A 12702-nucleotide genomic window follows, 5' to 3' on the forward strand; every position below is an offset into this window, starting at 1 on the left:
TTTTAGCATAAACATAAATGTATTTCAATAAACATCTGGACAGCACACTTAATAGTATATGAATCTATACAATATCTCGCAGCAGTCTCCTGCAATGGTATTTTTCCTTAGACAAAATCCAAACTCGTACACTTCTCCTGAAAATGGGTTTGAAAATGGAGGACATTGAACACTCTCGGGGCCACAAAAGATAAATTTCTCTGAGCGAAAGTTATGTGTGTTTTCGTAGTTTCTTTTGCTTTACATAGACAAAGCATCAGCAATGTATTTTGTTGGAATTGAAGTATTCAGATTTTAACAATATTTCATAGACTGACTTGATCAATATACAATTGAATATTATGCAGAAAACAGCTAGCCATAGAAAAGTGAAACTGAGATAATAGCACCTTTGTGAAAAGAGTGAATAAACAAATCTCCACAACAGTTAGAATGTTTTTGACTCTTAGAAATAATAAACAAGGAATATACTAGTTTTTTTTTTGCATTAGGTACAAACAAGAATTAAATTATGTATTTGACCAGTTTGAATGTTTTTTAAAGTTCGTTAAGATTTTCTAGTGCTGTGGGTATTTTCTGCAAATTGAAAAATGCCGTTTTTGTGATGGACTCCATTTTCAATATTCAAAACAATTTTTTGTAAGAAAGTGGTCTGGCTGTTTTTAGCAGGACATATATTAGACCTTACTGCACCCGATAACATCAATATCTAATTTTTTCAAAATTGTGGACTGGCTGCTTTCTGCATAATTGCGTTCAATTATTAATATTGTCAAAAAACTTTCATATATTATGTATTAATTGACTTGGTTTTTTTTTCATTCAGCACTTGTTAAAAATTTCAATATGGCAAAAATTGACTCTGCAACTTTTCACTGTATGCTCTACTCAAATCTACACAAAATATATGTCCTATAAAGGGTTATAGGAACAATTATGGTTTTGTAAGTATGTGTCACGTCCAAAATACGTTGCAAAGAAATAGATTTTTCTCAGTATAGGCAATAATGCATTTATAGTCCTTAAAGTATAGCTTGATTAGAACGACAGCTGTCAAACTAATTTCATTAGTGATGGAAAGTTACTGATCACTGATCAAATCGATTTTATCAGTTATTTCATGCAATCATGAAACTCTGTTTCCAAAAATTGATATAAAAAACGAAATAACAACCCTATTATAGTGTGTTCAACATAATTGTTCACCAAAAAATAAGACATTTATACTTTTTTCAAACGAATAATTTTTTTATTAAATCAATTTGTCCCCCCTCTAACGTTTTTGCAAAATGATGTAACCTTGTAAGAACGTCGTTGGTAATTAGGTTTATTTTAGTTTTTTTTTAAGTTTTAAAGCTGATTTTATATATTAATGTATATTTATGTTTCAAGCATTGTAATAAAAAAAAAAATAAGCTCTCCAGATACAAATGATTTTTCGTGTGTCAATATATATAACTCCTTTGACGTTACTACAAAGTTATGTCGTCACTTTTTCTGACAACTGTCATTCTAATCATGTTACATTTTAAGGACTATAGAGAGTTTTTCAGAATACTGGTGATATGTGTTTATAAGCTAAGTTTGATCTTGAAGTTACCTAAGGGATTTTCAGGAGGGCAGGAATGACTCAACTCTTTGTTCATATATTTACATAAACGTCTTTAATTTAGATTTACGTTTCGAGGTAACCACCCCACATCAGGATCTGTACTAATTTTGAATTATTTATTCCTGTTCATGTGTTTGTAGTGAATAATTTACGCTATTTATCCTGATGCTAATTACTTAATAACAATTTAGGCTTGGTGAAAATTAAAGATTTGATTCTCCAATGTCATCTTTGTCGTTACTTTCTCGAATCCTAAAATAAAAATAAACATTGATAAGATATTACAAAGCGTAAGTTTTATTTTTATTTAAGCTTAAAATACTTTTGGTTTGTCACTGAAAAATGAGAAAGAGTGGTTAATATTTTATTTGCAACTATTTTGTATTTTTCTTTTTTTACCACAATAGGCCAGGGATTACAGTGGTGAATTACATGATAGTCCCTGGACTGGTACCTGAATCGTGAGACTGATCATCTTACCTTCATGTAACAATAATGATCAAGATACGCTGCGATTGGTGTGCCAATGCAGTACCCTATGCACCATTAGGTGCGGAAAGGGAACGATGATGGTGATGAAGTCAAAATTATTTTTATTTAGTGGTATTGAAATAAGACGATGTAAGATAGGGTGGAACAGAATTTTCATCTGATAATGGATGGTCAGAAGATTTGTGGATGACCGTATCTATGTACGTATGTCGGTTTTAATATTTTTTTACAAAAATTAAAATATTCCCGATATGATTCAAATTATCATCTTTCTCTCTCCTTGTTTTATTCTTCTGTTTCAGTTTTTTTTGTGTTCTCATCGGAAATCAAACCCATAACCTTCCGTGCGTGAGTCAAGTGTCTTTGCCATTACACCACGGAGGCCGCCTTGTTAATGTTTAAAGTCAAAATTAAAAAAAATAAAAAAATATGTACTGTATTATAAGCGCTATGATTTTTGAAAGTTTTGTAATTTTGAAATTACTCCGTCAGTAACGTCTCAAGTTCTAGTTGGTGGGTTCTCCTGATTGGTCAGTTGGCTTCCCGGAAATCCATCACAACACTATCATCGGTTGGTTGGGAAGAACTTTTGACATGATTCAAAATAGTTCATTTTTATATTTTTTTTATACATTTTTGAGATACTTTGCCATACAATTAAATGCTCTAATTTTTGCCATGTGTAAAAAAACATTTTTTATATCCAATTTCCCGTAGCACTGAACTTCCTCAGTGTACTCATTAAAGGGGACAATTCTTTGGCTTGGGTCTAAAGAGTATTTTTTTAAGATTAATAAGAGAACATTTTCTGGCATTATAATGAACTGTTTGACGTGTTTGAAACTGTATTAATAAAAAAAACCTTACCACATATGTATGTGTATACAAAATAGTTGAATGTATTTTTTTTAATTGACATCGACCCTTTACAAAATGTTTGCATGAAAAAATTGAAATCTGACATTGGCCCTTTTATTGACATTTTTCACTATGTCTATAGAAATTATTTGATTCATTGAAAAAAAAACAAAATTACTTTAATTGACCCTTCTGTAAAGCTGCTACATGTCGCCTAGAAACTTTGCCTTTCCACTGCCAATATTGTCTCCCGCGCATCCTCTCAAGTCAGGTTTGCGTCCCATAGTTCTGATAATAACTGCCGATGAATAGTCAGCAGCGGACCTCCAGGACGTCGAGAACCTGATGCCTTGTAAAGCAGGCAAGCGTGGTAAAGGCTCTCAGTAGCCATCCGCAGTATACGGCCCAGCCAACTGTATCGTCTCCGCTTGATGACAGTTGCTACTGGAGTTAGCTTTCTTTTTTAAATTTGATTTCTACTAACAAAATAAAAAATTACCCAAATCCGTCTTGTTCCTTAATTTCTGGAATAGACATTATAATCTCATCGGAGTACAAGTCGCTATACTCAGGGTCTCGAACATAACCGTAGTTTTGACGGGCGCCAACTAAAAAAGAAAAAAAAAACGATGTCAAACTCGACAAATACAATTATGATTTACCAAAATGTTTGATTTTTTGGAATTTTTTTTGTGTCATAAATAACCATGTTAGAAAATGGGAAACAAGTGTGGTAGAGCGAGGCTTGAACCTCGGACCTCCTGATCTATAATAGTACTAGCCACGGGACCATAATGCCTCACGTGAAAATTGTGTTTGTTTTAAGTCTATTTGATACTTGTGTTCTAAAGCCGTAAAACAATAGTAATTTTAGTGATTTTGAACAATGTTATTATATATTACAAGATCAAAACTTAACTAAGAATTCATTTGGTGCAATATAAACCTAATTAAAGGTGTTGCTAGTTCAGACCTGGAACTCTCAATGAAAATGAGCAAAACTAAACTTATAGTCATTGATCGAGCTAATGAAGCAGCACCATTATCTTTGTTGCATAACTTGGAAAGAGTCAACAATTCCATTTATCTAGGTGCTCTCATCAGGGATGGTGGTGGGTGTGAATGTGAAATACGGCGACGTGTTGGTATTGCCAAAAGTGCTATGATAACCATTAACACCAAAAAAAGACTGGTGAAGACCTCGGTTTTCTCAGTGGTCATATGCGGTGTGTCCACAAAGAATCCGAAAAGAATAAAATCAAATTTTTCGAAATGTGGTGTTTGCAGCGAATGCTGTGGATTCCGTGGACAGCCAGACATACAAACTTATTTATACTCCGGGAGCTAGACACGAAAGAAAGACTAATATCCGCGTGCAAGAAAAGAATCCTACAGTTCTTTGGACATATTTCCAGAGGGAACACTGATAGTTTGGAGAAACTATCCTTCTAGGAAGTATCAGAGGCACAAGGTCGCGTGGACGTCAACCGACAAGAGGGAGCGGTTTGGTCACTGAATTATGAGAACTATCACTGAGAATAGTCATAATTATTTTATTCACACCCAATGGTGCATAAAACACTGAATTGATGCATTTATAGCGATTTATCTCGATATTTTTCATTAAGTTTTGTAATATAATCAGTATTACGCACAGTTACTATCTTCAATCTTTTCTCCAGAGTATTTGGGAGGCAAGTTATCAACCGGCCAAAACTCATCGAACGATTCCAATCCGTATAGAGGGGGTACAGTTTGGTGAGGAGACAAGAATAAAGACATATCACTCTTCCTTTGTGACACGAGACTCTCTCTCATCGAAGTTGACCTGAAAATGGTTTAAAAAAACAATTTAATTTCTAGTACCTACGCTCCAGAAATTACGACGATCCAAATTAGTACAAAGAAACACTTAGTGCGTGGCCACAGTGGCAAGCGTTTTTGCAGCGAGGGCCATGCGCCGCACGCGATTCAAGGTCTGACCACGTGGTTTGCAGGGAGGTCAAACCAGTTTGATCTTGACGCGTGCAACATGACGTTTTTTAACATTTAAATTTTTTTTTTTTTGGAACCACAACAGGCCAGGAGGCCTAATTACAGTGGTGAATTACATCACAGAGCACCCAGGCTTGAGAAAAATCAAATTTTATTGCTTGTGTTCTCACCGGGAATCGAACCCGGAACTTTCCGTGCGTGAATCAAGCGTCTTGACCACTACACCACGGAGGCCGTTTTGTGTGACTTGCGTAGATTTGCAAACAAGTGGTGTTGTGTGGTATGTAAAGTGCTACGTAAGTCAACCGTAGGAAGCTAGACTCCATGCAAAGACAAATTTGATAGCCATCAGGTAATGCGAGGGATACAAACAATCTCTCTCGTATCAACTCAGGTTTTGAGTAGATTACCTGATTTTAGGAAGTTGCCGACAGGGTCACTACAAGTATAGAATATCCCTTCCGATCCCAACAGTTAAAGGTGAAATAAAGGCTTATATAAAAGCAGAAAAATCCACTTTTATGAAATATAAACCTCGTGCATAATAAGTAAGGTAAACAATAAATGCAACTCCCATCTAAAAAGTCAAAACAATTTAATTCTTTAGTTTTTTTAAAACTGGTTTGACTTCCCCACAAACCACATGGAAAATCGCGCGCGGGCATCTGCCTCACGCCGCAAACGCAAATGCTCGGCACTGTGGCCATGCACTAAGTTAATACCATACAAAACACCGATCAAAGCAATCCTGACATATACTTCTGAAACTTGGGTTATTACAAAAAATATTGAGAGAACTATTGCAGCATTCAAGAGAAAGATCTTTAGAGGTATTTATAGCACCGTGAAAGAAAATAACCAGTGGCGTCGTAGCTACAATAGGGAGCTATGTGACGTCCACGAAGCATTGGATGTGACCAGCTTCCTCAAAGTGGGGCACTTGAAGTAGGCTGACCATATTTTAGAATGGATGAAGACAACCCCATAAAACGCCCAACTCTCTTCGTGACCCAAGGATGACGAAGATCAGGAAGGTTCAAGATGCGATGGATGGAGTGCATTAGAGCAAGTACGACAATATTGGAAGTGGGGAACTGGAGAGGAAGAGCAGCGAACCGACAAGAGTGTAGGAGACTCCTGGATACATCCAAGGCCTATCAAGGGCTGTCGAGCTTATGACGATCACAGGTTTGATTATGAATGGCTTGAATACTCACGTAAGTTTGATTATAAATGGCTTGTGTAATTTTAATTACCTTTAGTTTAAAATCCTCTCTTAATATTGCTATTTCATAAATATTATTACGATACTTTTAACATAACTTTTTTACCCATTGTTTTTGGGTTACTTTAAATACTGTTTTCTCGTAATTACTTTGAACATATTTTTAATTTAATCTTTTGACTACTTTCAGTTTGGTTTTTTCCTTATCATATTATTATTGTATTATTGAAATAAAAAAAATAGTTCATTGATAACCTTAGCATATAATACAACATGGAAACTTCACTGGTCCATTAGAATTAAGTCTAATTTTGTATACTCTAAAACTATGACATTGTACTGTATATTTCCTGAATAAAAGAAAAAAGGTAATCACATTAGTTCAATATACGAATAATTTTAATAATCACATTCTTTTGACCACAATCACAAATGTCTAGAGAAGTATCGATTTTCTTTAACATGGAATTTTATATTTTAACTTGGTAGCCATTTGAATATCTACAAAATAAAAAAATAAAAACTATACACTTCTAATACTTACTTAAAGAAGATAATATGTTATACTTACTTAAATCCAGAATCATTAATACAGCTATATTTCCACACAACAAAGATAAAGAACATGAACGTCAACGCTACTCCAATAGAAATTCCAATCCATATCCAGAGAATTTCAGTATCATTAGGGGGGTGGTAAATCTATTGAGAAAATAGTAATTGTTAAAAGATAAATAATGATGTGTGTATTCATGGATAATGTTTGTTTATTTTTAAATCAAAGTTTTCTCTATAACCAGGCAGATGAAGAATACTGTTCTGTGTTTTGTTTAAAACTCTTGTCATTCATGGAATCTTATCTAAGTGGAAGACAGAAAAAGGTCAGGATTAGAAACTGTTTATCAGCTAGTATGAATGTTACATCAGATGTACCTCAGGGTGTCCAACTGGCACCCCTTTTTATTAATTTGTTTTTTAACGAAATAAAAAATGTATTCTCTTTTAATCGTTTTTGGCGCTTTGCGGATGACAATAAAATTCTTAAAATTAATCGAAATACAAATGACTGTTTGCTGCTTCATTTCATTTCATTTTTTTGCACCACAACAGGCCAGGAGGCCCAATTACAGTGGTGAATTACATTGCAGAACAACCAGGCTTGAAAAAAATCACATTTTAATTTTTGTGTTCTCATCGGGAATCGAACCTGGAACCTTTCGTGCGTGAGTCAAGCGTCTTGACCACTACACCACGGAGACCGCCAGTTCAGTTAGATATTGATTATTTTAATATGTGGTGCAAAGCCAGCAACCTAGAACCAAATATTAAAAAATGTATTTTTATAGATCCTTTGATTACAAAATCGAAAATATTCATTTAGATGTAGCCAAGTCTATTAATGACCTCGGAATTGATCGGAATGATTAATAAGTCCCTAAAACTTTTAGGTTTTGTTAGCAGAACATCTAGTGACTATTAGTTTGGCGCGATCTAGATTTTGTTTACTTTTTTACATAAATTTGAATATATAATATTTTTTGTTTTTTTTTAAATCTGCAAAATTGCCACTGGTTAGGAATCGAACCCGGGGCCTCAAGCTTAATAGGCGAACGCGCCAACCACTTGCACATGACGAGGCGAGCTTATTTTCACTCTATACCCTTTATTATGTTTTTTAACTTAAGAGTTGAAAACCCTCGTCCATGGGTCTGGTTTTATCTCGCACACGGAACTGTATTCCTTATCGGCCCGGAACAAAATAGGGTGATTGTACTCTTCAGTATTTTACTGTCCCTAGAATGGCGCTTGAAGCGTAAGGTTGATCACATTACTTTCACGTTACAGATAGATGAGGTATGCTGCATTTGATATATCATTATAAACATAAATAAGTTATGATTCTTACATTTATACCCATTACTGTTAAGTTCATTGAAGATCCATGTTTCATCCACATGTCGTCAAGATGTTCGACGGTCATCTCATATTCTCCCGTTTCATTGTCAAAATGGACGCCGATAGAATATCTGATTTTCACACATTTAGCACTTTCTGGCCAGTTAATGTTGCATCTTGTGATGGTGTTGTATTTCACATTTTCAGAACTAAAGAAAAAAATTGACAGCTTATTCCTTTAACAAAGTATTAAAAATATAACAAACACCATAGAATTAAGAATAGTCACAAAAACCAAACAAATGTTTTGAATTTTCTAATAACATCTTTTTCGCTGATGACATGAAAATTTACGCATGCATTAAACCTCCCACTGACTGCGCAAAAATGCAAGAAGATCTCGACAGATTTTTTCAATATTGCAAGGAAAATGTACTACATTTTGTATTTCGCGCCAAACGACAGTCAGCTTTCCCTACTCTTTTAATAACACACTTACGAGGTTTGTGTAAAAAATATGGTTCTCCATTTTTTTTTAGGTTTAAGGCATTTTTTATTTGAACTGAAAAATACATCATTGGAAAGATTAATTTCTTAACTATTTTTCAACATAATCATCAGATTTATCAACGCATTTTTGTTGACGACTAATCCAGCTTCAAAGAAGTCCGCCGTCAGTCCGTGAAGGAATTTGGTGACCGTCCTGCTTGTTGAGTTTATGACTCGAGGGACCACAATAAATTCGGAAAATTATTGCGAGACCTTGAAAAAACTCAGAAGAGCCATCCAAAATTGCCGGAGAGGAAGACTGACGAAAGGCGTTAGACTGCTCCACGACAATGCGCGCCCGCACGTCACTCTGATCTCGTTGAACAGGCTCCCTACAGCCCTGATCTTGGATCGAGTGACTTCCACTTGTTTCCAAAATTAAAGCAACACTTGGGTGGACAACGTTTAGAGACTGATGAAAGAGTGCAGGAAGCGGTCACCAAATTCCTCCACGGACTGGCGGCGGACTTCTTTGAAGCTGGATTCTAAAAGTGGATTAGTCGTCAGCAAAAATGCGTTGAAAAATCTGGTGATTATGTTGAAATTAAACAATGTTTGATTATGTCCAAATGCTTGCAGACTGGCTGGATTTCCTCCCTAGGGAGTTGTTCGTATTTAAATTTATTTCAACAGAGAGGGAAAAAGTTTTCGAGAAGGGAATATGGAAGTCTAGGCATTTACAGGGCTTATGACCTGTCATTGGCTGGTTTAAGTGGCCACTTTACACACTGTGTAAAATGCCTAGACTTCCATATTCCCTTCTCGAAAACTTTTTCCCTCTCTGTTGAAATAAATTTAAATACGAACAACTCCCTAGGGAGGAAATCCAGCCAGTCTGCAAGCATTTGGACATAATCAAACATTGCTGAATTACTACCTGGTAAAAGAAGAAGTATAAAAATTGGAAAATTGTTTCCAGGCGTTGCCTAGTAGGTGATTTGGTTCAGCCGGATGAATCTCACCCACGTGATAAAGGTTTCAGCTCTTTTACTTCACAAAAGTCAACAGATGGAAGATTTGAGGAAATGTGGATGTTCAAGCATGGGCAGAATGGTGAATGTTACACAGTGTGTTAAGTGGCCACTTAAACCAGCCAATGACAGGTCATAAGCCCTGTAAATGCCTAGACTTCCATATTCCCTTCTCGAAAACTTTTTCCCTCTCTGTTGAAATAAATTTAAATGTTGAAATTAGTTAAGAAATTAAGCTTTCTAATGATGTATTTTTCAGTTCAAATAAAAAATGCCCTAAACCTGAAAATAATGTGAGTACCTTATTTTTTACACAACCCTCGTATTTAATTCGCGACTGAGGTGTTATTATCGATAGTAAACTAATGTTTAATATTCATATTGAATCAGTCCTAAAAAACATACAAAATGGCCGGACTTATCATGCTGGTATGGAAACCATTTAAACATGCATAAACATATTATGAAAAACATTATAAAACATGTGTTCGTCCCCCAGCTAGAATACTGTACTCATATTCGGTCGCCTTACTATAATATTAGCATTAATAGACTAGAGAGGGTTCAACGAAAATTATTTAAACAGGTCGACTACCGGTTCAACCTTAACTCTTCTAACTATGCTGAAAGTATGCAGTATCATGGAATAAACTCTCTTAAAAATCGAAGAATTATGTTAGACCAGTTATCTTTACACAAATTAATAAAATTTTAATTGATTACCCTAATCTACTCGAAAGACTTCCGTTCCGTGTGCCTTCTAGACCGACAAGACAAAATTCTTTGTTTTACACAGATAACGCGAACAACATCTACAATACCTAAAATAAGCGAGCAATATAGATTTACCAAATAGATTTACCAAAGCTGATATTTTTTATTACAATTTACATAAATTTAAGTAAAAAAATCATAGAAATATTGAGAGAAGCAGATATTTAATTATTAGATACATATTTTTTCATTTCTTCTCTTTTACATTTGTTATATTTAGCATAAAATTATTGTCTTAAGGCTGTAGTCGAGTAAAACGCACGAAAATGAGAAAATCATACGATTTTGCCATTTTAAAACGAATGTTTTTTTTTTTAATTGCGCAATAATAAAAAATAAATAAACATAAATTAAATAATAACAATATTTTTTAAAGGTTATTAATTAAAAAATATACTTAAAAGTTTTAAATAACCAACATATAATAACTTTTCGACTGGCAGATTACGCCATTTCAAATTTAGACTATACTTTAGAATCTAGATTCTCTTATAAAGACTGAGTATTGAACTGAATTTTTTTCTTATAATTTGAAAATAATAAATCAAATAATAAGGGAAGCAAAATTTGAGTTTTTTGTTTTTGAAAAGAAATAAAACCACTTTAAATCAAATAAATTTTGTGACATTTTCCTTTATTTCTATCTAAAATTATGCCTTCGGTACAACTTTTAAAAAAAAATTATTGAAATATTTTAGCTGAAACTTTTTTTTATAGAATTGTATTCTTTTTTTAAAGAAAACAATTCTGGTTGTAATATTCAATTTCTAACAATATCTTATTTAGGTTTTTATTACCTTCACACCAGACCTGTAAGTGCCGGTATGAAGGTGTACATGAGTGTCCTATATTAAAAAAAACAAATGGTTATATATATATATATAGTTGGATAATTTATAAAGCGCCATTTTTGTGAAAATCACCTCAAGGGCGCTGTACAATTAATAAATATCCCAGTACGTCTTGCAGCTACAGAGCGCATGGACGGTTGGGATTCTAGTTCCTCGTTTTCAATTAAGATCAATCAAAAATTATAATAGATAGGAGCTAGATTACAGGACGTCTTGCAGCTACAGAGCGCATAGACAGTTAGAAATTTAGCCCCCATTTACACATTTTAAAAATTGACAAATAAATTTAGTGTATTACAAAATAATAATAATATGAATAGTAAAAAGGAGTAAGATTACAACACGCCTTGCTGCTACTAAGCGCATAGACGATTGGAATTCTAGACCCCGTTTACAAAATTAAGGTATTTTAAAGTTGAAATATGAAAGCTAGATAACCAATCATCGTGCAGCTACAAAGCGCATGGATGAGAGGAATTCCAGCAAAGTTAAAACAATATCAATAAATCTATAAAAAATAGAGTATAGTAGTAAATTGGTCAAGTGTTCTACTTCTGTAGGGGAGAAGTGAGGGGAGCGCGGCGCAGTATCAGATTCCCCCTTCCCCCTCCTCGTTTCTCCCCTGCAGAAGTAATCAACCATTTGTTTTTTTGCTTTTTTACTTTTTAAAATTTTATTCGTTGTAAAAAAATATTTTAATGTGCCAATATGTCTTCTTGCTCATACTGATCATCGTGGTTTCGGATGTGACAAGGTTTAATGAACACCCTGTATAAAGAAATTGACAATACTTCTGTACCTACATACTGTTTGTTTGCCCAATAAAATAAACAAAAATTAAAACAAAATCATAAGCATTTAAATCCAGGTAATGCAGACGGTTAATCTATCGATTTTTACTTTTATTTAAATTTATTTCAACAAAGAGGGAAAACATTTTTCAGATGGGAATATGGAAGTCTAGGCATTTACAGGGCTTATGACCTGTCATTGGCTAGTTTAAGTGGCCAAAAGTGGCACACAGTTACACAGTGTGTAACATTTACCATTCTGCCCATGTTTGAACAAGTTCAGCCGGATTACTTTTTTTTTATTTTTTTTTTATGTTGTACTATAGTAGGGCCAATTTAATAGGTCACATTTGACATTTGTCGGTTTTAGCTTCATAGTGAGGTGACCTGCTTAAAAACATCGATTAAAGTAGATGAATCGATTCAGACTTCAAACAAAATATATGTGAATTGAATTCAGTTGCTATGAAAAATTACATATATGTACTGTTATTTTATTTAAAAAATTATAAGTCGAATTCCTGTCCCATTATTATTTTCTATCGTAAATTTAAGGAACAAAATAAGATAAGTACATAATTTAACAAAACTATCAACATTCGATTTTTCTGGGTAACATCCCTAGTGTTTAAAAAGAAAAAGGGTTCACTGTTGCAACATTAACGGCGTTTAGAACAGAAAAAAAATA

General features: G+C 34.0%; 1 protein-coding gene across 1 annotated transcript in view; it reads right to left on the reverse strand.

The window, feature by feature from the left end:
* LOC148276689 (uncharacterized) overlaps positions 1-12702 on the reverse strand; it is a 36271-nt gene continuing 23569 nt past the window's right edge. The window contains exons 5-9 of the mRNA XM_088233940.1: positions 8089-8287; positions 6754-6884; positions 4618-4790; positions 3462-3570; positions 1-1864 (exon numbers count right to left, since the gene is read on the reverse strand). Coding sequence (XP_088090066.1) covers positions 1816-1864; positions 3462-3570; positions 4618-4790; positions 6754-6884; positions 8089-8287 — 661 coding nt within the window. The 3' untranslated portion in view covers positions 1-1815. The remainder of the gene's footprint in view (positions 1865-3461; positions 3571-4617; positions 4791-6753; positions 6885-8088; positions 8288-12702) is intronic.

This window comes from Micrasema longulum, unplaced genomic scaffold (genome assembly GCF_059751315.1).
Source record: "Micrasema longulum isolate JH-2025_06_02 unplaced genomic scaffold, ASM5975131v1 h1tg001164l, whole genome shotgun sequence".
Classification (NCBI taxonomy): domain Eukaryota; kingdom Metazoa; phylum Arthropoda; class Insecta; order Trichoptera; family Brachycentridae; genus Micrasema; species Micrasema longulum.